The following is a 24109-nucleotide window of genomic DNA, read 5'->3' as shown; positions in this document are numbered from 1 at the left end:
CATGCTTGTATGCAACACTTCGAGGTTTGGGCCATCCAAAATTAAATTTTGAAATTTAGATGCTGCTAGAGCTCTGAGAAGAGCATGTTTCTATAGCAAAATTCTGCGAGGAAAGGATATTACTGCAGTGGAATTTTAGATTAGATGGTAGGTTGTTGTTGTCTTGAAACGGATGGTTATTCAAATAAAATAATTTGGAGCAGAAACTTTTGTATAAAAGCTATTAAAAACTTTTAATTACGAGTAGTGCGAGATCGATGGATTAAGTGTTCGAAAAATTATTAGTAGTAAAAACTCTCTGGTAAATCTTCCCTAGTTGTGGTGTGGCAAAGGGCCAAAGATGTGCTGTGTGTTTTAGCTATGTATAAGCTTATTACTGACTGAGAGCAATGGTTGCTAATGAAAACAATACGTTTGAGCGATTGACAGATGCAAGAATAATGTCTCGGCATTATTTTATAACCAACAGGAGCTCGCAGATCCTATTAGATTGACTCAATGACAGCCCTATAATGGTATTATCTTAGCCAAATCTGTGGTCAATGTTGATTTTTCAGCGTGCCATAAGCTTCTTTAATAGGTTACCACTTTCAGAGTATCGATGGGTGCTTGCCATATTAATAAACCTTGCTGTCAAGTAGTATGACGTTATATAGTAGTCTCTAAATACAAAGGAGTAACCATTTTTTAAACTTTCAAATCATGGTGTATGAAGTTTACATAGACTCAAGCTGCTCAGCAATACGTATATGTGCATTTTTCTTAATAGCTAGTCAACGAAATACAGTACATTAATCTGATAAACATGCCCGGTAACTTTAACAGCAATTTCAGCAACAATTTGCTAATTTATCTGACAGACATCTGCAGTATTTTATTCGCACAAAGCAATATGCTTTCACCACTTTACTTACTTTTGATACGCACCAAAAGTTGGTCTATCCATTGCATCATGGTCAAAAGATTAAGCCATTATTACAGCAAGATTAACTTTTTGTTTGTGTGACAAGAGATAATTCGCCATACTCAATGTTTATTGTCTGATAATTCCCCACTTGTCAAAACGAATGCGACTGTAGAGGCCACCAAAAACAAGGGCCAAAGATACCCAATGCAACCAAATTAAATGAGGGCTATACAAGTTATTGTACATATAGTCTGCACGTACGCCGAATTGAGCAGTGATCCATACCAAAAGCAACAAGATGTAGCCAAACACACGATGATATTTCCAGGTACTCTTGGCCTTGTCTACAGATCCAAATATTTGCTTGGGTAAAAGAGCCATTGACACGCCAAAGACCAACTGAACAAAGAGATAGATGAATACAAATAACCCCATCTTGCCATGGAATCTAATCAGCCAATACACAGACTTTAGTCAGATATTTTTTACATGATGATTAATTTTACATACGATTCAAAATGATGCTTTCCTGAAATAACCTTGTTGTAGAAAATGAATGAAAATCCACAGATAGCAGACAGGTAACTGGTAGTTTGGATGATGGCATGATGTCTCAATCCTCGCTTCTTTTCAATCTCTGTTGAGGTTGGTTGCAATAACGAGATGCCTTCGGTAACCAGAACAATGAATGTGGTCATGAACAGAGGGTGATATGTAAAGACATTGAAAGGTATACGGACCAGAACAGAGATAACAAGTGAGACAAACAGGGCAAGACCGGCAATAATGCTCCATTTAGCATACACATCTTGTTTGTTCATCTGTGGTTGTGGTTGCTGTTGTCGTTGCTGAACAAGAGGCGTTTCCTCATCTACCAAAGGAGCCGTCATTTTCGAGATGATAATGTAAGTTAATGTAGTAGAGAAAAAGGAGAAATATTTTAATAATCAATCCAAGTTTGCATGCAATCGAGATCTTGAATCGAAATTGAGGGAGTTTCAAAGGATCATGGATGCCCTTTGCAAAGTAAGATTATGAAAAAAGCGGGGAGATTTGGCTGTTGAGTCGTATAGCAGATATGCAGAATATCTCGGTTCTTTTTTAATTCACCACAAGTGTGCCTTTTTTAATCTTTTATTAGGTATCACTAGACGAGATAAAGTGTGTGTGTGTGTGTGTGTGTGTGTGAAAGAGAAAGAGGATGAGATTGCAAATGAGATTGTAGAGCTGCATGTTGTGAATAAAATGGTAATGATTTCGAATCTTTGTATATACAGTTTGAAAATAAAGGCGAAATAACTACCGATTCTGTTGCTGGATTGCATTATTCTTCTTTGACTCTTGATTTTCTGCTGGCACGTATTGGTTTGTTCACAGTATCGGATTGTTGTGATTCTAAAGGATCTGGAATACTGGATACGATATCCTTCAAAAAATCGAATTGATCAACAGTTTCAATGGTCTTCTTCCTACAGGTCAAATGATGAGTGAGGAAATCCAAATGGTCCATTCGGTGCTCTCTTACAGGTGGGCCACTGTTAATCGCTTGGCACTTCTTTCGCGAGATTCCTGGCATGCTTGATCTATCAACGATTGCATGAACAGTTCCAGTGCTTTAGCTGCAATGTTAAGACGAGGTTAATGTGGGAAACAATACAACTAGCTGATGATGATACTCACAAATCAAGATTGGAGTAGCTTGAGCAACCTTGCCAACATCTTCATCCAACTGCATAATCTTCTTGATACGCGCCTAGATGCAGCAATATCGAAAGACTTTCAACACATGTTTTCTTGCTCTGGATGTAATAGCATCAAAAAACTTACCACAGGGAACTTTGTTTTGTACTTTTTCTTCATTGTAGTCAACACAAATGGGCTTGATATGTGTGGAAAAGTGAAAGAAAAGGAAAATATTTTTTCTGGCCATTTGCACTGCTGAACTTGTATCTGGAACTAAATGGCTTAGATCATACATGGCACATTTCAGCTTGGTTTTGCGTGTAGAATGTGAATTAAAAGAAGAGTAACCAGTATCAAAAGTGCAGAATATAGTGGTATATATATACTAAACAAGCAGAGCTTGCTAAATGCTTTGCTACGCCGTAGGAGCATTATACATTTATCTGTAATAAAGGGATCACAAATGGCTCTAAATGTCCATGTCAGCCGACTGATACTCTGTCTGCAGTGGATCGAGATGATTATACTTGGTAATTGGTGATGGATGATCAGCCTAGTGGATCCAAGTGTTGAAGCTGGCATTTGCTTTGAAATGTACAGCCTTTAAAGATGGTTATTACCAGTAAAGATTGTAATACTCAATCCAAATGTCTTGATGGTAAGATCCCATTTTGCAATAATAATGAAGCTTGCAAGAAAATCAGAGATCAAAAAAAAAAAATGCAGCTCATGTGATTAGTTCCTCGTGAAAAAAAGCTGGCATATATCAAGCTTGATTGATACCATAGCATGAGCTGAATAATGACACCCACAGACCTATTCTACCAACTCTGTCTTGGCTCTTTTTCGCATTTCCTCAAGCATCATGGATGAAAACAGCCTCACGGAAATTTCCAATGTCATTTACAACCACATATGGCGTCAAATACATAAAAGAAAACACAGAATCAAGCAGCTGCTTGGGACCAAGATCAATAAGGAATATATAAAGCAGGTTCTTGAGCAAAGTGGGCTTGAGCATCAGCAAATGTACTATCAGCATCTCAAGGAAATTGAAAAGAGCTGCAACAGATACATAGACAGTTTGAACCATATAGCGCAAATCATGCCCACCTCATGCTCAACTGATATCATTACAGCATACGATAGAGTCATCAGCAGCTGGCAATTGCTTGTCAGCATCAATGACGAATGCAGACTGAACATTTCCGCGTTGCCAGATGTGGCTAACGAAGAACGTCGCATGGAAGGAGCTTTGAAAAGCTCTCAGCAGGCCTTTGGAGCGCAATTGAAGACGTATATTTGGTTTACACTCTGTCTATGCATCACCGTACTCACTGGAATTGGCTCGAATGTTACGAGGCTCTTGGTGATCGCCGTTGGATCTGTGTATTTCATAATAAGAAGCGTCTTGTTTGTGTGTGCCACGACAAGGATTCTGACAAAAGAAACAGAGGATTTGATATTATGGATGCAATTCAAGCAAGAGATCGACAACATTCATCACGATTTGATTGGGTTTACAGAGCTTGTACATGACACTATAGAATGTGTCAAGTCCATGTGGGTAGAAAAAAGGCAACAATGGTTGGAAGTCATGTAATAATAAACAGAGCGCTTTGCTTTATTAATCCTGTTTGTGAAAGTCTTCAATATGATTATGCTTTCTGGAAAGAACAGCTACGGTTTGCTTCTGTTTCTCTGCTTTCTTCATCTTGATATTTTGGTCAATTTGACTTTTCCACAAGGCGAGCTGTCCAAATTTGAGTTTGGTAAGCAGTACCATGGCTTGACCCTTTGTAATTTTGGATGGGATTTCGATTTTATACTGCTTCAAAGCTTTCAGCTGTGCATCAGTGACATTGGCGTATCGAAAAGGAGCCGATTTCCACATTTGCTGGTGAATGTATCTTGGTAACATTGGAAATTGCTTTCTGATCCATGTATCGGCGCCTCGAATAGCCTCTGCGTGTGCAGCAGCTTCCAGATGTATAGGCGTTGGTTTTGCAAACTTTGATTTACCAGCGAGTTGGTATCTGAATGAGCCAACCCACAATTGTGTGTCTAGTGACATACACACAAAATATATTAGTGATGATTCTCTAATGCTATTGCTGACAACCTACCTTTGGATCTCTCCAGTATTAGATGGCCTTTGGTCGGCACATACAAGACGCACTTGTCATTCCCCACATCGACCCATCCGTAAGGTGAAGACTTGTAAGTTGACTCAGAAGTTGTTAGATCCGCTATCAGTTCATTTAAATCATCGTATTCCGTCACTTTAATCTTGACACGGTTAGGATCCAGAGCCAACGCTGCTGCCTCTCGTTTTTCTGTCCATGATGATTTAACAGCGTTCATTTTACTTGCAAGTCATCTTACCTTGCTCTTTCAGGGCGTGCTGCTCCTCTCGTGCTACGGCATTTTGATGTTGTATCGCTTGCTCTTCCAATTTCAAGATATCCTGATTCTCAACTACGGAAGCTACATTCAGGCCTAGCAAGGTAGGTATAGTGATGAGGCTATGCCTTCCTTTGTCTGTGAAATTGTCTTCGAAATCAATCACCAGGCAATCTTCCTTGCCTGGAAACAATCGTAATCCTCGGCCAAACATTTGCTGGAACAGAGTGGTAGACTGTGTTGGTCTAGTCAATAGAATGCAATCCACAATGGGTATATCGGTTCCTTCCGTCAAGATGGCTACTTGCACAGTGTGATGAGTACACATGGCAGCTGTCATCCATCCACGACAAACCTACCGCAATTCACAAGCACAGGAATTTTACCCTGCCTAAAATCTTCCAAGACTTGCAATCTCTCAACGGCATTGGACTTGCTTGTGATGAACTTTGCATTGATACCAGCATCAATAAAAGCATTGCATAGTTCAATTGTATGGTTGATATCAACAGCAAACACTAATGTCGCTTTCCTTCCCTTTTGGTGTGCATACTTGATCCAACTAGACACAATCACTTGATTTCGCGGATTTGTATTAACGGCCTCTGCTAGGTCCTTTTGAACGAAATCCTCTGATGTTGACCGCACAGCGCTCAAATCAACCATAGTATTGATGATGGTTACTCGCATGGGACAGAGGTACTTGTTTTCTATCATCTCCATAAACCCTTTGTGATAGGTGATGCGGTCAAACACCTGCCGTAACGCTTCTCCATCATGTCGTTTCACCGTAGCTGTACATCCCCATAGCAACTTTTTGCATCCTTCCTCGCTAAAGTTAAAATATTCGAGTATGCGCTTGTAAGTGTCTGCGGTGGCATGATGGGCTTCGTCAATCAGCACTGCTTTGAATAGATTTGGGTCGTATTGGCTGATGCGGGCTGAATCCTGTCTCCCTAGTGTCGGCACAGAAGCAATGACAACATCTGCTTTCTCCACATCCACTTTTCGCTTGCCTTGTTCCACTTGTACATTCTACATGCGATGGTCAATACCGCTGGGCTGACTCCATGTCTGTATGTGCTTACTAGTTCTGGGTTGTATCGTTTGATCTGATTGTGCGCCTGATCCAGTAATTCTGTCCTATGAGCCAGGAGTAATACTTTGGTTGCTTCGGGCGTTGGCGAGGGTATCAGTGGTATCAGATTCGACATGATGACCTACATGCAAAGAGACTTGAATACACTACTCTGCCATGTTCTCGTTGCTCATGTGCTTACAGTCTTGCCACTGCCTACTAAGCGTTAGATGACCCACCATGCAAAGGAGTGTTAAATGACTGGATTTACCAACTGGCAGAGACACCACCTGTCTAATACAACCCTTGTCGAACTGGTCTACTGTGGTCTCTATGCATTCTTTCTGATATGGCCGTAGCATACCATATGTAATTGCGGTCGAGTTGTATCGTTTTATAATCAAGCTGACATATTTGAGTCTCCATGAAGCCATTGTATGCAATTGAGGGAAGAAGAAGAATGAAAAGTAGCCCGAGAAAAAATCCTTCTGATTTCTGAGTTGTACGCAGCCAGCTCCCCTTTTTCGCTCAAAATGTCAAAAAAAAAAAAAAAACGCTTTATTATATTTACTTTTTACATAAATCTCTAACGACAGCCCTTGATTTATCCACGCGCTCTAGTAGTTGCTGAGATAGCTTCACGCCGTCTCTTCTGCGTTGTCTAGCAGTTTCAAAGCTACTGGGACATTCCACGCCGTCTAAACTGATAAGGCCTTGCATGATCTTTTCTGATAGATAAATGCCTTTGTCCTGTAACTTCTTTTTGTCGTTCTCGTTCAGCTTTTTGCCGCTGGATGCTGAAATCATTTCCTCAAAATCTTCGATTTGATCCACAGTGCCGTCTGATAAGGTGTCCACAATCTTGGCAATGCGAACCATGAGTCCGTATTCTTCAGGATTACCAGACGCTGTTTGTTTGACAACGGATTCCTACCATGTCTATAAGACTCATTGCTCCTCCCACACGCAACAGCACACACTTACGTCAACTAATTCACCGTTCAACGAGATGACCGAGTTGGTATGAACCCCAACGCTCGATAATGTGGCATTGTCATCCTTCAAATTAGCTGTAAATGCAGTATATGAGAAGAGGCATTCCATTCCAACATGGCATACACACTTACCACCAGACACTTGAAGCTTCATAGTTGCAATAGGCACATTGGTCAGCAATTTGCATTTCTCCTTCAAATCCCTCACAGTAGCTTGATCAAATCCTTTCGAGAACTCTTTAAAGTTCAATTGTAACTTCTTGTTCTCCCATTCCAATACAATGGTTGTTCTGATTTCTCTTCTGGAGGTTTTATGGTATCCAAAGACAGACTTTAGACTAGCAATAAAGACCTTCCAAAAGAGAAAGACCAAGTAAAATATCTCGTAAATTGTGTTGTTGCGGTGGTATCGTGAACCCTTTTCTGTTCGAAAAAAGCTCGCTTTTTGATATATTTGTTTGCAAAAGAAAAAGAAGGACCTATCATTGGTGACTAACATGTATGCCCATTATATTTTCATTTGCCGGAGGATGCCTTGGGTATCCGTGTGTGTGTGTGTGTGTGTGTGTGTGTGTTCTCGGAGCGTTGCACGGCAGACAATATGGATGTTACAAATGCAAATAACGCTTCTCACCTGAAAGGCCACTTGAACAAACCAAATAGCAAGGTAGTGTACGGTATATTCAGGTCGTTGGTAGAGGTATAGTATCCAAATCCTGCCTTTTATCAAAGAAATGGCGTATATTTCTGTTTGATCTGGGTCTTGTTGGGATTTGAGAAGCAATATCGAGCGAGTTACTACCTACCGCATTCAAGAATGCTTTGGTGTTGAGATGTACACACCCTGGAATGCTCATTTACGCTGGATTTATGATCCAGTGCTATTTGAAAGCAGTTTATAGATGTAATCAGCATTGTGGTATAGAGCATTGAACGCAGCGTTCAATTTGATGTTTATAAATCTTAAACCACTAAATACTGTCTCTTCGTAATGAGAATATCTTTGGATGACTAAATACAGTTGACAGGTCTAACAGGAGCTAGGATAACATTGGGCTGCTCAGTTGATGGATAGCTCGTTGTATGTGGTATGAATCTATGATCAGGTTCAACAAGAGACTAACCACATTTCAACACCCTCAAACATGAAATTAGATTGCGATTTGGCCCCAAACCGTCTTTTGCTTCAATAAACTGTGTGTGTCATTTGACGGACAGTAGCCCAAGATACACAGTAGAATAATCATCGATGTAAAGTGTGCCATTTGTTATTGTTACACTGCTGTTGACACACAAAAAGTGCTCTATAACGTTTGGAGAAAGCTGAAAAGACCCTATTAGCAGTTTTCTTTTGCTCATGCTGCTTTTCGATGGATTTTGGTCACAATACCTACTTGAGGCTTTACAGGCGCTATATTCAGAACATCTCTTCAAGTTTAGCCAACAGGTATAATACAAGCATACGAGTCGGCTTCGGATGGCAATGCGTCTAATCCGAAAGAAGTTAATCAAAAGTAATGTACTCCCCATATGCTATTTCCACGGTTACCGAGGTCTCGATAAAGTAATGTGTTTTCTAGACAAAGGTCTCGAGATTTACAGTATGTATATTTATTGATATTTACAAGTGGATGTACAGATGAAGCGAATGCGAGTGTGTATATCTATTTACAAAATAAAAGGGTTTCTAGTTGTCCTGCTTATGGTTGATTTTGAAACGAAAAGCTGGAGGATATACCACAACAATTGTGCTCTGTTTCTCAGAAGATTGCTATAGCGTGGACGAGATTTCCAATAGGTCTCTACTTGATTTCCTCGGCGGAACCACAGCGAGGAATAGTTGAATTTGCGCATCATCAGTATCGTCGATATAAACATGGCTCGGTGCAATGTAGGTTTGGATAGACTTGAAAATGCTGTTTTGGTTGTTGTTATGATAGGCTTGGTTTGTGGTATGTCTGTTTTTATAGAGGAAGGGGGTGATTGTGGAATGAAGCCGCCAACAGTGTCAATAGCATATTTAAAGAGCGAGGTCAGGGACGAGGCACTTTGAAGCATTTTTGGTGGATCTGCTACAGTTGGAGAAGTAGGAAGAGAAGGAGTCGAGGGGGATTGTCGAGAATTTGACGGCGCTGATGGTAATGATGCTTCCGTTATTTGGGTATAATCATGATGATGGTGGTGGTGATGATGATAATGGTGGTGATGAATATGATGGTGGTGATGATAGACCACCGCATTTTCCGCGATGCCGACTTCAAGTTTCTTTTCCCTCGTCGTATTTTGCACAGTTTCAATAAACTGTCTCATGGTAGTAGCTAATCTCCATTGACTATAAAGATACCTCTTTTTTTGCTGTAGCTGTTTATTCAATCTAGGACACGATTTCGTTTTACGTAGTGATTTGGGAGAGTGATCTACAGCAGGTGCATCAAAAGACGATAAGCGAGTATTCAGACTGGCTTCTGCTTCCATGATTAAGCGCTGTAAAGCTTGATTCATGCGATTGAGGCTGTCATTTGTATGTTCCTGATATGATTGATCCGATTGGGCTGACGTAAAATCGAATGATGTTGTATCACTACATTTTGGAATGATTGATGTTGGTATTGTTAGTGAATAAAGGGCGGAGTCAGCCATCATTGATCAGTCTTACATGTCGGATAACAAACTTAGTTCACTCTTCAGGCTCAATAACAGAGTTTGATTCTTCAATTCGAGCCTATGTATTGCAATTAGTCATTGTGTATCTCTGCTGTTTATGATGCTCTCTACCTCTGGCAACATCGCTGGTATGATTTCAGCATGAATTGCGTATCTTTCATGGATCTTTTCATAGACTGCAGCAAGTGATCCATTTCTTTCAGCTATTCACATTTTAAAAGGTAAGAAACCGAAAGAGAGGGCCCGGATTAAGTGAGTGTTACTTGCCTTTTTACTCCATGTTGCACATTGCTGTTGATACTTCTCTGCTAATACAGCAGAATAAGAGGGCGGTGACGAGGTGCTCATCTCCGTTTGTTTGCTGTTGAAGATGTTCTTATAATCATAATGTCTAAATTCGGATACTACGAAGTCATAGGAAAGAGACATTCACCAATTTTTAAGAAGAAAGATTAAACAGATGAAAAGGAGAAAGAGAGAGAAAGGGAAAATGCAACTAGCATTACAATAAATAAATAATAGGTCCAGCACCAGAAAAAAAAAAAAAAAAAAAAAAAAAAAAAACTTTGAGGCACAACCCATTTAATTAGGATTTCACAAATTGAAGTGTTCAGTGTGTAACAAGCAACATCCCATGAATAGAAAAGCAAACACGTTTGTCCATGTGAATAAAACAAGAAAAAGATCAGTGAGTTTGTTGTGTTTTTTACCCCAAAGTATGTTCGTATTTTATCTTTGAGTGAACAATGCATAAGCTCCATGGTTATAAACAAAGGGCGTAAATGTGCCATGTCAAGATCTTCTGTGCTGCTGTTGCTAATTGCAACTGATGGCTTTCAGAAAACAGCTAAATCCAGCAGCGATATTTTAAAGTCGTCGACGCCTTTTTGACAATCAGAAAGTTGCATTGATTCTATTCGACACTATCAACCAAAGTCTTGCTGTTTTAAATTAATATTGCAAATCTCATTATAGAGCCCATAGGTCACTGACAGTAGTCAAATGACATTTTCTGTCCTTCTTACTAACATAATTTGCTATATTTATGATAGTTTCCACCTTTTACCGATGAGAAAAAGTGGTTTCTATCACACCGGGATGCTACATCGCTAGAGTTCTAGCTTCTTTTAATACAGGATGAAAGTAATAGACTCAAAATGCCTGCAATGCTCAGAAAGCGTGCTGCTCTGGGAGAGTAATATAGCATCATTCTTTCGTTGCTTTGGCAGCCCATAGCCAGAAGATGCATGCATCATATATCAATGGCATGGCATCTCAGTAAAAGCAGTATGCTAATACCATGGCTTATAAAGCATCTCTGGGCACTTAGAGCACGCTACTAAATTACAAACGCTGTCTCTTGAAACTGGAATGCGTTAGCACCAAACATCCAGGAGAAAGCGCGACAAAAATGTTTGCTGTTACGATAATTACTGTGAAATTGAGCGTTACTGAATTTATGGATATTCTAGATGCTCGCTACTTGAGATAATTCGAAAGTTTGTATTATTCAAGAAGCTTATATCAACCACAAAAGCAATCATTGTTCGTATGTGTGTCAATACAGCTAGTGATGTTTAATTGCACGCTGTAAGTTGTTAATTTGACGTTATAAACAGTTTTGTCATAATTAAAGACATGCATTATATTTACCATGTTATGCTTTCAGTCTTTTTTGTGCTCTTTCTCGAGCACTCATTAATATGCGTTTCCTGGAAAGATCTTGGATGCACATACAGATATATATCAACGTCTCACAAAACATCCACCGACGCTGTTTCAGTAATAAAATCCTTTTGTTTCTATAAACCTGAATTGACAACAAAAGACTCACTTTTGTTGTATCTCAACAAATAATTATGTATTAACAGATAATTCTGGTATGTTTTGATCATAGACGCGCCTCCTATTCTTTTGAAATGTCAAACATTCTACTCCCATACTCCATTGCCGCTGGGCGAAAGCATCTCAGTACTCTTCTGGGAAAATAGTTCTGCAGCCTACTACACTCAAAGCTCTAATATATTATATAACAAGAATATAACAAATCCAATCCAACATTTGATAACATTGACCTATAAGAAAGCTTTACCGTCGCGAAGCAAACGTGCAAAACCCATAGTAAGCAAGCAACATATCGCATCAAAATTTGCATGAATTAGCATTACCAAAATTAATTTGCCTCCTATTCGGATTAGAAGTTGCACAGGCTGCAGAACTACCCTTCCAGCAAATTACAGCTACCAAAGACGTGATTTATGCCGTATAAATACACTCTATAAAGCAATACATGACCAAATTCGACAGCTTTTAAGCATTCATAACTTGACATGTAGACCTTTCTGAGCCACCGTAATGACGCCAAACAAGTGTACTCAAGTAGCAGTACCTTCCTGACACCTTTGCTCACCTTTTTGAGAACCAAAAAAAAAAATGGCCAAAAATCGACCAAAAAGCATGAGGGATACCTCATGATTTTCATTGAAATTCAAACGATCGCATTTTTTACCTTGAAAATGAAGACTTTTACTATGGCATACATTGAATCAAAATGTTTCTCTCGATCTAAAGCAACTTCTGAAACCACTTTTTTGAGGTTTTCATATGCTAAATATGGCTATTTTTGCTGGAAACCACATTTCATATTTTACCAAATTGCTCAACGAGTTCATTAAAAACATCCATTTTATTTTGCACCATTGGAAGCGCCTTGAAAAGTACGTCAAGGATGTATTAGGAAGCATAGGGTGATCACCACAGTTCATATAGTCGAATATCAAGAAACAGATTAAAAAAGTCGAAAAAAGACAGTAGTTGTCCAATCTTGAATAGAAAAGACAAACGGAGTTTGAATCAAATTTGGCGGCGGCGGCGTCGGGCGGTGCTGCTACTGGCTAACTCAAATGTCTTTCTGATGAGGACAATGATGATTGCGATGCTGATTAAATGGGACTTATGCAATTAAAAGGACAATTTATTAACCCGAATACTTTTTTATGGGACTTTCTCCCTATAAAAGTGTCTTTTGCAATGATAATATCTCAAAAAAAAGTCGCTGTAGGTCTTACACAAGTCCTGTATTTTACAAAAATCAAACGATCGCATTTTTCATCTTGAAAATGAAGACTTTTACTAGAGCATATATTGAATCAAAAAGGTTTCTCTCTATTCAAAGCAACTCCTGAAACCTTGTTTGCAAGACTTTGATCTGTAAAATCTCGACATTTTGGCCGAAAACCTCATTTGGTGCTTTCTAAAAAAAAAAAAAAAAAAGCCCATTAGGTTCAGTCAAAATGTTTCTTATAAATGGCACCATTAGATGCGTCTCGAAAAGCCCTTTTTATAAGTATTAAGAGGCATGTTGTGTTTTTGACACTTTTCATAGTCGAATCTTAAAAAATAAGTATAATCGAGTCGAAATTACTCAAATCTTTTTTTTTTTTTTTTTTAGGTATTACTCAAATCTGTCCAATGTTAAAGCGAAAATTTTGATCGAGATTTTAAGCGAGTTTTGGCTGGCAAGCTGTCAAATAATGTAGGCAATTGATGTTTGTAAAGCTAACAAGCAAGTGAATGCTAAACAAAGAGAACTATATTTTGGGCTGCCTAACTTTTACTGTTCTGGTTGCATTTTTTTTTTCTGGTCAATTCAATTGCTACAAATTCCTCTTCCAACTGCAACGTTTAACGCAAACTGCAGAACTGCCATCTTATTCAACACTGCGCGCGACACTTTGGCTATGGACCCTAGCAGAATGCTTTGAAATAGTCTGTATAAGAACAGCTGTCCACGTAAATGAGCTATAATCGTAACAGTTTTTGAACTAGTTGAACTGGATTACTCGCACATTTACAATGTTGTGATATTTGCTCTGAGCAAGTGTATCTCAAGCTTGTGCTAATGTCATTATATTCATCACAAAGCAAATGCCTCCTTATAATGTGTACCTTGCCTTTTCAGTTTTTTTTACAGCTCACTCCAGGGCCATCCAGACATGCCAAAATCAACGACTATGGAAAGCATGTGAAAATATCAAGCACAAATGAATTCAATCACAAGCCCAATCATGTTGTGGACATTTAGAGCATCTAGAAATAAAGACGCCCCTCTCTCCCCGCTCAATTCAAAACGCTCCGTTCTCTGTTTCTATACACACTTGCAAAATATCAACATGCCGTTGTTGGTAGCCAGGTTTGCGCTTAGACCGTGTTCGAAACCGGTATGAAAAGAGACACATTCATCTCTTCTGTCTATCATGGTGCTAACACCTTATCATTAGGCCCTCGGTCTATTTCAATCAAGTATAAAAAGCAACTTGAAGAGGCACTTTTCTCAACAACAACAACAACAACAACCAAGATTATCCACCTCGAATTGGAGGTAGTGTGGAGCTGTCCTTGGGCATAGCGCTGAAACTGATAAGGTGCATCTTATATTATAGCAGCAGTCCATTTGCCAAACTGGCCAGTGTGAAATCCAACCTAACATTACTCAAATCACACTCTGTCCCTCTCGTTTCACTTGCAGTTGGACTTCGATTAGCACAACCATCCAAAGTCGTTTATTGTGATGCCACATTTGCTTACAAACAACAGCAGCCTGTCCTGATTACCGAGGCTGTCACTAAAGCCAAAGTGCTTGATCACATCTTACCACCACCAGCAGAGAAAGTCAGCATTGCACAGGATATTTGGGATTTAGTGAAGCCGGATTTAGTTTTATTGGGATTGATTGTACTGACCGCTGTAGGTGCTGCTATTGTTCAACTGCAAACACCATTGGTGACCGGTCAATTGATCAACGTCTTGTCGAGTAGTGTGCAAGCAGCAGCAGACGGGTTGGGTGCATTGACGATTCGTGATTTGAATGCACCTGCTTTGAAATTGTTTGGACTTTTAACGGCACAAGGATTTTTGACATTTGCTCATATTTCGTTGGTATCTGCATTTGGTGAGAATGTAGCGAAACGATTGCGTGCAAAGTTGTTCTCGGCTATCATCAGACAGGATATCTCGTTTTTCGATTGTCATCGTAGTGGTGAACTTGTGAGTCGTTTGACAGCTGATGTCTCTGATTTCAAGGTAACTATATGGAAATGCCACATGGATGTTGGTGCACTGACACCTTTATCCGCAGAGCACCTTCAAGCAGTTGGTCACTCAAGGTCTCAAGTCTGTCACTCAAACCATTGGCTCCTCTATTCAGCTATTCCGCATCTCGACATCACTGACACTGACTATGCTGGGTACAATGCCTGTTTTGTATGTTTTGCTCAACATGTATGGCGCTTATTTGAGAAAGCTCAGTAAGCAAAACAAGCAATTAGACGGATATTCAGGTGGTGTTGCAGGTGAAGTGATTACCAACATGAGAACTGTAAGAGCATTTGCATCAGAGGATCGTGAAATGGAGCATTACGGAGAGGCATGTCAAAAGATGGCACAGTCCAATCAACACATGGGCCTTCATATTGGCCTCTTTCAAGGCTTGACCAACATCTCTGTGGGCTGTATGGTATTGACTGTTTTGTACTATGGTGGCTCTTTGGTGGTTGAAAACAAGTTGACGAGCGGTGATCTCATGTCCTACATGCTGTCTACACAAACAGCACAGCACTCTTTGGTTTCGCTCGGTGTCTTGTTTGGTCAGTCCATCAAAGCGGCTGCTTCTGCCACTCGTGTCTTTGAGTTTATCCATTTACATCCCAATATGCCTTTGAAGGGTGGTTATAAGTTGGACCATGTGCAAGGCGATGTTGTATTCCACGATATTGATTTTAGCTACCCTACTCGTCCAGATCAAAAGGTGTTGGACAAGTTTACGTTGACAGTACCTCAAGGCACTACAGTAGCCCTCTGTGGTCCTTCTGGTTCTGGCAAGTCCACTATTGCTTCCCTGTTGGAACGCTTTTATGAGCCTTTGGAGGGTGAGATCACTCTGGATGGGCAAGATCTAAAGACATTGGATCCTTCATGGTTGAGACAAAATATCGGTTTTATCAATCAGGAACCAGTCTTATTTGCCACCAGCATTTTGGAGAACATTCGCTATGGTCGTCCTGATGCCACCATGGAAGAAGTGAGAGAGGCTGCTCGCCAAGCCAATGCTGAGGTATTCATTGAGGGATTCCCTGATGGCTATGACACTATTGTAGGTGAGCGCGGTGCTGCCCTGTCAGGCGGACAAAAGCAAAGAGTCGCCATTGCTCGTGCTATCCTTAAGGATCCCAAGATTCTGATCTTGGATGAGGTAAGTTTCTAGAGTGGCTATGAAAAATGCATGTTCTAATATAAGAATAGGCTACCTCTGCTCTGGACAGTAAAGTATCACCATAGTAGTTCATGTGCTCTCTTTTCACTCACTGTTTTGTCTTTTTAGCTCAAAGCGAAAGAATGGTGCAAGATGCCTTGGACAAGTTGATGCACGGTAGAACTGTGCTTGTGATTGCACATAGATTATCTACTATCAGAAAAGCAGACATGATTGTTGTGATGGGTAGAACACCAGGCAACATTTTAGAGAAAGGTGTGTTATGCCATGCCTCCCGTCTGATGAGTAACCAACATCTCACATCACTTTGTAGGCACCCATGATGAATTGATGAACAACCAATCGACTTACTTTAGACTTCATAACCAACTGGTCCATGCTGAAGAAAACCTCTAATAAAAGACATGTACATAATTTGACAGGCGATGTGAGATCTCTATTATACACTTTATCAGACCTCTCCTGAAACAGTTTCAAATTCCCCTTAAAAAAAAAAGGCATCCAACATACACATAATATAGTCTATACAACCATTTGATTCCAAGAGGGTATTTTAATAGAGTAGAAAGAAAGAGAGGTAAATAGGAGGTGAGCGGCGTGTGTCAGCAAAGGAAGGATCAGGAGAGACTGAATATTGGTTGGCCTATCCTTTACAAGTGTAGAAAAAGAAAAGAGTATACAGAGCAATCATCTCTTTAGCCTCGGTTGTATAAAAAAAAAAGACAAGATAATGACGCGAAACATGTTGATTTGATGTTGATTATTCGTGATGAGGAGGTCGAAGTCCAACCTTCTTGGGGAAGATGAGAGGATGCAACTGAGCAAGGTAAGTAACAGCCCACCTACAGACAACATGTGAATATTCTAAACGTGTTTTTTTTTGTCGCTAGACGACAACTTACATCAAGTAGCAGCAGATGAGTGACATGATGATAACAGTTCTGATGACACTATATACAAGTATGGCATTGAGCTACACTTCCAACTCATCAGACAATAAGAGACTTACGTTTGATCATTTCCCTTGGGAGTAAACACATAGGCCAAAGCAGATACGATGGCGACACCAAAGAATACCCAAACAATGTTATAGCCTGACATGTTGCTCTATATATATATATATATATGTGTATATGGTGATGAAAAGAAAAAGGAAAACAGTGAGATGAAACTACAAGTGAGGTTTGCCTGCTGAAAAAGTTTCGAAACAACTAAAAAATCCGTTAGATCTCCGGTGTGTGCGTTGGATAAAGAAGTTCCATGAGGACAATCCATCATCATTCATCCTAAATGTGACGTTGTAGGCGGGCAAGTGTGAGTGAGATGTTGTGTGAAATGCGTGAGCATCCAGCGTTTTCTTCCCATCTTTTCTCTCTTTTCCAACTGGAGATTTACTCTGCATAGTAACAACGAGGTGAGTGTTATCCAAGCATGTAAGATTGCTATAACGACCCTGGTGTCCACGTTCACTTTTGTTTGCCATTTCGACGAGAACGCGTAAGCCCCATCAGAGCTCTAAAACGTTTTTGACTAGAAATAATGCAAGCATCAGCAACGGATAATGAAAGCAAATGGAAGTTTGCTCAATGTTTTGGTGATAAAGGCGAGTCTGACGATATAACAGAAGGTAAGTCTGCCCCAGTCGCTCATGATCGGAAACTTTACTCAACATTTGTATGAAAAGCTGATATCATTTCGGCCGTTGAGTTTGATCACACTGGCGATTACTTGGCAACGGGTGACAAAGGTGGCAGAGTGGTGTTGTTTGAACGCAATGAGAGTGTAACTAGAGCGTTGCTAAGAGTGTAAACCAGCACCCATGACTCATCATTGTTGTATCTGTAGAAAAAATCTTGCGAATATCGTTTCCACACAGAGTTTCAATCCCATGAACCAGAATTCGACTATTTAAAGAGTTTAGAAATTGAAGAGAAAATCAATCAGATCAAATGGTGCAAGAGACAGAATTCAGCACTCTTTTTACTTTCTACTAACGGTAAGTTTATCTGCTCAAGCAAAAGTGCATTTGAAAAAAAAAAAAAAAAAACTCAACATGTACAATGCAGATAAAACCATCAAGCTCTGGAAAGTGTATGAACGTAGCTTAAAGACTGTGAGTGAAGTTTCTATGATGTCAGATCAAATGCCAACATCTGTTCCTGGAAACTTTGGGGCACCTATTCATCCTACTTTGAGTATGCCAAAGATCAATCATCAAGACACCATTGTAGCTGCTGTCCCAAGACGTATTTATTCAAATGGTAAGCGGAGAACTAAATATTGCAAATGCATGAAAATCCCAACTCTAAATCACCTTTTTAATTTCAAGCTCATGCATATCACATCAACTCGATTTCCATCAATTCGGATAGTGAGACGTATATCTCTGCTGACGATCTTCGTATCAATTTGTGGAACTTGGATATCTCGGATCAGAGCTTCAGTAAGTACTCTTGTGCTTATCAAACGGACATGGCATGTTGATGCTTTTATGATTAGACATTGTCGACATCAAACCTGCCAACATGGAGGAATTGACTGAAGTCATCACTGCTGCTGAGTTCCACCCAGATCAGTGCAACTTGTTCATGTACAGTAGTAGTAAGGGTACTATCAAATTGGCTGATATGAGAGAAGCTGCCTTGTGTGATCAAAATGCGAAGGGTAAGTGGGCTAGATGAGGCTGTGGATTGAGATGCTGATGTACCTATATTTAGTTTTTGAGGAACCCGAGGACCTATCCAACAGATCCTTCTTTTCCGAAATCATTTCCTCTATTTCTGATGTCAAATTCAGTCAAGATGGCCGCTACATCTTGTCCCGCGATTACCTGACACTAAAGATTTGGGACATCAATATGGAAAAGAAACCACTTCGCACCATCAACATCCACGACAACCTCAGATCCAAGCTCTGTGACCTTTATGAAAATGACTGTATCTTTGACAAGTTTGAATGTACATTTAGTGGCGATGGAAGTCATATGATGACAGGATCTTACAGTAATGATATCCACATTTACGGACGAGAGGAGGGTGATGAGGAGGCGACTTTGCAAGCAGACAAGAGTGCATTCAAGGCAAAGAAACTGGGATCTGCAAAGAACAAGATTACAATGAGCCAAGGTAATCGAGCTGCTAATAGTGCTGCGGGTAGAAGAATGCGTGAGGACACGGATTACATGGACTACAGCAAGAAGATTTTACATTCTTCTTGGCATCCAAAGGAAAACACAATTGCTGTTGCAGCAACTAATAACCTGTTTATTTTCACGTAAGTACCTAGTGGGATTGTATGGTAATCGTGGACTCATTTTTATGTTGTATAGTGAGTAATAATGTATATCTGTCTCTTTTTCTTTTTCGCCCGTTTGTTTTATTTCATTTCTCTATATTTTTATGCACACAATTACCTCTCCACCCAAGCAATCCAACCAAGTCTATATCAGCAGTAATTTATACATACACAACATTCTCTCTCTTCAATCACTCTAGTACTTTATTGTGAGATAGTTAAAATAAACATTTACTTTGGTCAACCAAGTTGTATGAAAACAAGTATCGTGTATAATTTATTTAGAAAAGACAGTTTTGATCATGATACTCTATAGAAAAAAAATAAGGGATTTACATGCGAACACTGCTTGTTCCCGAAGAAGTCGATACAATGGGGCTCTTTCTGAGTACAGGCGACATGATTCTACTATTATTGCCACCACTACTGCCATTCAGTTCGTCTACATCGTCTAATAAAGGCCTCGATACACGCCTATTGCTATGCGCGATCAAAGGAGCTGATAAACTTGGGCTTTGTCTACCTTGTTGATATTGCTGTTGCTGCTGTTGTTGGTAAAATCCCATGGGCGATGCAGGTGGTGGTGGGCCATAGATGGGTCGAATGTGATTTCCATAGCTGGGCGTATGTGGACTAGGTGGTGCACTGCTCAGGGGTGAATGGAGATGCTGTTGAGGTAATGATAAAAGTGGTGGAGGTGTGGGCGAAGAAGAAGCCTGGCTGTATTGTTGGTGCTGCTGCTGCTGCTGCTGTTGCTGCATCATGGCCATGTTCATTGGCGGCATGGGGCCCATAGGACTCATGGGAGCCATAAGTGACATTGGACCCATTGGGCTCATCGGCATAGGGCTCATAGGTCCCATTGGAGGCATGGGGCTCATGAATGAATGAGGGTGCATCATGGGCAGAGGAGGCATACCATAGCCGTTTGCATAGAGCATCATCTATATAGGCAGTCAATCAGTACAACGCTATTCAATCACTATGTGCAGTATGTTTTACCTGATGCTTTAAGAACTGATGCTGTCTCTGCTCAAATATTCTTCTTTCCTTTTCTCTTTCAAATCGGTCTTGACCGAGCTGAGCATGATGCTGATTCACTCGTTCTGCTACTCTTAGACCATTGCCTTCTTTTCTATCCTTCTCTCTCTGCGAAATCATGCCCACTAAACCTCCTCGAGGAGCTCCTTGTTTCTTGGTTGAAACCTGTATCAATGGCTGTCCGGTGGCTTTTGCATACTCTATTTGTTCCTTTGCGCTCAATTGCTCTCCTAAGTAGGTATCCAAGAGACTATTTTGGGGTGCAAAATGATCGCCTAATGAGGGGATGAGTGGACCATCAAAATCTGAGTCGTAGGATTGATTGTCGTCGTCGTAGGGATGTTGCGTGGGCTGCTCTTCATCGTCATAGTCTTCATTTTCACCGTAGTGGTCTGTCGCTTCTTCCCATTCATGATCTACCCATCGATGGTTGTTGTTATTGTTATTACTGGACAAGGTCGATCGACTGGACTCCATGGATGATAACTTCACATTGGCTGGTAAGGAATATTTTCGTTGATCCAGGGGCTCGTCCAAGAATTTCCTGAAATCCGTTGTTAAACTAAAGTCGCCAAATAAAGCTGAAGAAGACGAATCAGGAGGCTGTGATGGGGATGGCGTTGACCTGGAATTGGTAGAGTGATAGCCTGCTGAAGAAGACGATCGCTGTCCATGATGGTGGTGGTGATGGCCGGAGGTAGCTGGCATGGAAACTTTGCGGGTATGTAACGAGAAGCCTACATCATCGTCTTGCCGACTACCATCCAAAGGCGATATCGAAGAAGACGAATCCATAAACATGGTCATTGAATTGCTATGACGAGCACCCTTATTTTTGCCTCTGGTAGGAAGCGTCTGTGACAAACCCGAGGCATTAACGGCTGCTGCAACGGCTGCTGCTGTGACATTCTTGGGCACATCAAATCCATTTCCAAAATCGAAATCAGGAATCAAACTATCAGCGAATACTTTCTTGGTGGTAGACTCTTCTGACTCTTCGAGCGTAGCACTGCTGGGCAATGAATGGGCTGATTTCTTGCAAATGGGTTCATCGTCACTATCTACATCCTCTTCGTCTTCCTCACCATCGTCCTCCTCCTCATCATCGTCACTCTCATCACTTGAATCAGCTATTTGTCGAGCAAATTTGAAAGGCGCTGCTTGGTCTTCTACATCAACTGATTTCACTGTGGTCTCTCCTAGCGCTGATTTGATCTTGTCATCTCCATGTGCGTCTTCAGTGGCAGATATCACCGTAATCAGGGGAAGGCTGTTTGCTCTCGTGCCTGTGGGTCTTCGTGCGACATTAACAATCGATGTCTCTGCTTGCTTCTTGAGAATAACGTTGGTAAAAATAGCATCAATCTCCTGACGAGGAATGGATAGCACGTTCATGGCACTGACAACTTCATCCGTCTCCAGAAACAACTTGGGATGAACAACTTTACCAACATCTTGTACTGGCTCACCAAAGTTGAGGGCCTTCTGGTTACTTGGATCTGCGAGCAGTTGCTCAGGTCTACCATACAGACGAAATGTATCATACACTGTCAATAGCCATTGGATTGTCAGCTGACTGTGATCCGCCATAAACCAGCAGAAGCAGACATTGTCTTTGTTGTCCAGGTTCTCCAATGTCTTTTGCTGGACACCACCACCATTCAATTTGCATTCAATACGAATCATGGAGCCCTTTTCAATCAACTGAGGTGACTCAGGGTACACGGCATAAGCATGCGTCAAGCGAGAGAGTGTCCATGTGGGCGATTTTGACTTTTTTGTCTCGTACAGCAAGATGTGCTCCTCTACATTGTTCACAGATGTCTTTTTACCAAACCGCTTGTTGCGATAATGTTGATCTTCTTTGCTCTTTCTATTCACCAACACGACCCAATACTTTTGCCAAATCGACGTGCCTGGCACTCTTACTTGGAGCCAGGTGCTTTTTGTAGGAACGTCATCTGCCACGTTGTTGCTGCCACTGGACGACAATGAAGCCGATGAAATGTTGCTGATGGTACTGTTGTTGGTTGCATTATTACCGAGTAGTCTAAGAGTGAACAGCTGGTGCAACTTCTGCTTTTCAAAGCTGGACAATCTGATGGCACTAACCCAGCGCATCATGGAAGGTTCATCTGACGTTTCAAATGTCATGGCTGTCTTTTTGTTCTGTACACTGAATACATGCTTCTTCTTTTTGCTGTCTGCGCTGACGATAGGGTTGGAGTAGACAATGGTTGTATCTACAATCTGAAAGTAAGTTGGCATGACAATGGAGCCCGGTACTTCAGTATCCCATAGGGTTAAGGTAGAACCTGACAATTCCATAAACATTTTGGTGCGTGGTTTGCTGCCTTCCTCCATGGTGGTGTTATTGTGTCGCATCACGTATCCCTCAATATACAGCTTTTGAGTAAATGCTTCAAACAGTCGAATAAATGAAGTCATTTCAGATGATTGAGAAGAGCAGTGTACGCTGGTATCATTTAAAATAATAGGGGATGAAGTAGACGATGTTGGTGTAGATGCCTTGATGAATCGAGAAGGTCGAATACTCATCATACGAGACTGTGTGTTCCTGAACGTAGACGGTCGCACAGGCACTTTTAATGCAGAATCAGAAAGTGATGCCTGAGTCAGCTTTGCTGGATGTTGTTGTGGTAAAGGTGGTGGTGGAACAGATAGTAAGTTGTTACTGCCATGGTTGATTTCTGTATTTATATCTCCAGGAGATGATGCACGTCGTAGAAATGGATTTTGTCTAGGCATTTTGTAAGGTCTGTTGTAAACGCTTTAAGTATCATCTCTCTTGAATCCGAGCAAAACACAGCTTCACCTTACCTTTTTGTGGTTGTTTTTTTTTAACGTTGTTTTGTAATACTAAGATGTTGCTAAGAAAAGAGTGAATGAATAAAAGGAGAGGATAGAAGAAAAAGCAAAAGCAGAAGAAAAGAAGGAAGAGAGGTTTTGATCAATGATTATTTTTGGCTTTCTTTTGTTTTGCTTTGCTTGGTTGGTTTTCAAAATTACAAAGAGAAAGAGGTGTATAGGGGCTCGTTTCTTGTAAATAGCTTATGTGTGTATTTATGTATGCTTAGGGGAGTCGTATCTAACAATTTTGATGTTATAAAAGGGGATTATTTTAGTTTGGAAAGGAGCGAATTTGGCTGCGAGTGTCTATTCACAGCGGTTTCCGTCAGAGGGGATGCTCTATCAATCCATCATGGTGTTGGTTTTATTACAAGCTGCCTTTGAGCATAGTACAAACGTTGCATACTATTCACCAAAGTCATAACAAGTTGCTTACAGAATGAATTTGATGCATAATTCTGTCCCTTTGGTTATGATGCAAGCCCCTGAAATAAATGTTTTGCGCATCTATTTATGGGCGAGATGGTACGCTCACATTTTGTCTACACTATCAAACACATATGGGGAAAGTAACGATAGCATTTTTATTGTATATACTTATTAAACTGTACCAAGCTGATTTCAATGATCCGCCTACAGTGTATCCATGACATCTGTTGTGTATTCCTCGGTGCTTTTTTGATCTATTTTATCTGCGTCTATTATTTTATCAGGGGAAATCTAGATTCTTCTTTTTGCTTATAAATAAGAAATGTATGTGTTTGCGTGTTTGTGTGTGTATGAATCAAATATGTCGAGATCTTGTGTGTTTATAGCCAGCGAGGTATATGGATGGGATACACTTCTCTTTTTGACAGTGTGCGTGGGTATCTAGCAAGAACACAGATATGACAGGGCGATGA

General features: G+C 40.5%; 10 protein-coding genes across 10 annotated transcripts; 3 read left to right on the top strand and 7 right to left on the bottom strand.

Annotated features, from left to right (window-relative positions):
- Positions 1 to 1033: 1033 nt before the first annotated feature.
- On the bottom strand, positions 1034 to 1797 carry ATC70_005712 (uncharacterized protein; the record flags this gene model as incomplete). The annotated part of the gene is made up of 2 exons (XM_064824996.1): positions 1034 to 1355; positions 1418 to 1797. 2 exons carry the CDS (start codon positions 1795 to 1797, stop codon positions 1034 to 1036), a joined length of 702 nt encoding a protein of 233 aa, XP_064680373.1.
- Positions 1798 to 2231: 434 nt separating this feature from the next.
- Positions 2232 to 2767, bottom strand: ATC70_005711 (uncharacterized protein; the record flags this gene model as incomplete). Its single annotated transcript, XM_064824995.1, has 4 exons — positions 2232 to 2376; positions 2433 to 2526; positions 2588 to 2660; positions 2735 to 2767. The coding sequence occupies 4 exons, from the start codon at positions 2765 to 2767 to the stop codon at positions 2232 to 2234; spliced, it is 345 nt and encodes a 114-aa protein (XP_064680372.1).
- Positions 2768 to 3617: 850 nt separating this feature from the next.
- On the top strand, positions 3618 to 4193 carry TOS8_2 (Homeobox protein tos8; the record flags this gene model as incomplete). The annotated part of the gene is made up of 1 exon (XM_064824994.1): positions 3618 to 4193. One exon carries the CDS (start codon positions 3618 to 3620, stop codon positions 4191 to 4193), a length of 576 nt encoding a protein of 191 aa, XP_064680371.1.
- A 24-nt stretch (positions 4194 to 4217) lies between these two features.
- Positions 4218 to 6505, bottom strand: ATC70_005709 (uncharacterized protein; the record flags this gene model as incomplete). Its single annotated transcript, XM_064824993.1, has 7 exons — positions 4218 to 4654; positions 4717 to 4926; positions 4976 to 5293; positions 5353 to 6028; positions 6082 to 6213; positions 6274 to 6287; positions 6343 to 6505. 7 exons carry the CDS (start codon positions 6503 to 6505, stop codon positions 4218 to 4220), a joined length of 1950 nt encoding a protein of 649 aa, XP_064680370.1.
- A 133-nt stretch (positions 6506 to 6638) lies between these two features.
- ATC70_005708 (uncharacterized protein) lies at positions 6639 to 7565 on the bottom strand (the record flags this gene model as incomplete). Its single annotated transcript, XM_064824992.1, has 3 exons — positions 6639 to 7001; positions 7056 to 7141; positions 7199 to 7565. 3 exons carry the CDS (start codon positions 7563 to 7565, stop codon positions 6639 to 6641), a joined length of 816 nt encoding a protein of 271 aa, XP_064680369.1.
- A 1169-nt stretch (positions 7566 to 8734) lies between these two features.
- On the bottom strand, positions 8735 to 9541 carry ATC70_005707 (uncharacterized protein; the record flags this gene model as incomplete). Its single annotated transcript, XM_064824991.1, has 1 exon — positions 8735 to 9541. The coding sequence occupies one exon, from the start codon at positions 9539 to 9541 to the stop codon at positions 8735 to 8737; it is 807 nt and encodes a 268-aa protein (XP_064680368.1).
- Positions 9542 to 13902: 4361 nt separating this feature from the next.
- Positions 13903 to 16397, top strand: ATC70_005706 (uncharacterized protein; the record flags this gene model as incomplete). The annotated part of the gene is made up of 7 exons (XM_064824990.1): positions 13903 to 13950; positions 14011 to 14111; positions 14173 to 14812; positions 14868 to 15980; positions 16031 to 16049; positions 16110 to 16256; positions 16315 to 16397. The coding sequence occupies 7 exons, from the start codon at positions 13903 to 13905 to the stop codon at positions 16395 to 16397; spliced, it is 2151 nt and encodes a 716-aa protein (XP_064680367.1).
- A 364-nt stretch (positions 16398 to 16761) lies between these two features.
- Positions 16762 to 17102, bottom strand: ATC70_005705 (Aldo_ket_red domain-containing protein; the record flags this gene model as incomplete). The annotated part of the gene is made up of 3 exons (XM_064824989.1): positions 16762 to 16843; positions 16904 to 16951; positions 17011 to 17102. 3 exons carry the CDS (start codon positions 17100 to 17102, stop codon positions 16762 to 16764), a joined length of 222 nt encoding a protein of 73 aa, XP_064680366.1.
- A 438-nt stretch (positions 17103 to 17540) lies between these two features.
- Positions 17541 to 19336, top strand: ATC70_005704 (uncharacterized protein; the record flags this gene model as incomplete). The annotated part of the gene is made up of 8 exons (XM_064824988.1): positions 17541 to 17628; positions 17686 to 17783; positions 17847 to 17997; positions 18068 to 18262; positions 18331 to 18444; positions 18501 to 18665; positions 18719 to 19274; positions 19330 to 19336. The coding sequence occupies 8 exons, from the start codon at positions 17541 to 17543 to the stop codon at positions 19334 to 19336; spliced, it is 1374 nt and encodes a 457-aa protein (XP_064680365.1).
- A 291-nt stretch (positions 19337 to 19627) lies between these two features.
- ATC70_005703 (Aldo_ket_red domain-containing protein) lies at positions 19628 to 23105 on the bottom strand (the record flags this gene model as incomplete). Its single annotated transcript, XM_064824987.1, has 2 exons — positions 19628 to 20239; positions 20298 to 23105. 2 exons carry the CDS (start codon positions 23103 to 23105, stop codon positions 19628 to 19630), a joined length of 3420 nt encoding a protein of 1139 aa, XP_064680364.1.
- Between the last annotated feature and the right edge of the window lie 1004 nt (positions 23106 to 24109).

Source organism: Mucor velutinosus (genome assembly GCF_035048745.1).
Source record: "Mucor velutinosus strain NIH1002 chromosome Unknown tig00001544, whole genome shotgun sequence".
NCBI lineage: Eukaryota > Fungi > Mucoromycota > Mucoromycetes > Mucorales > Mucoraceae > Mucor > Mucor velutinosus.
This window is presented reverse-complemented; position numbering and strand designations above follow the sequence as displayed.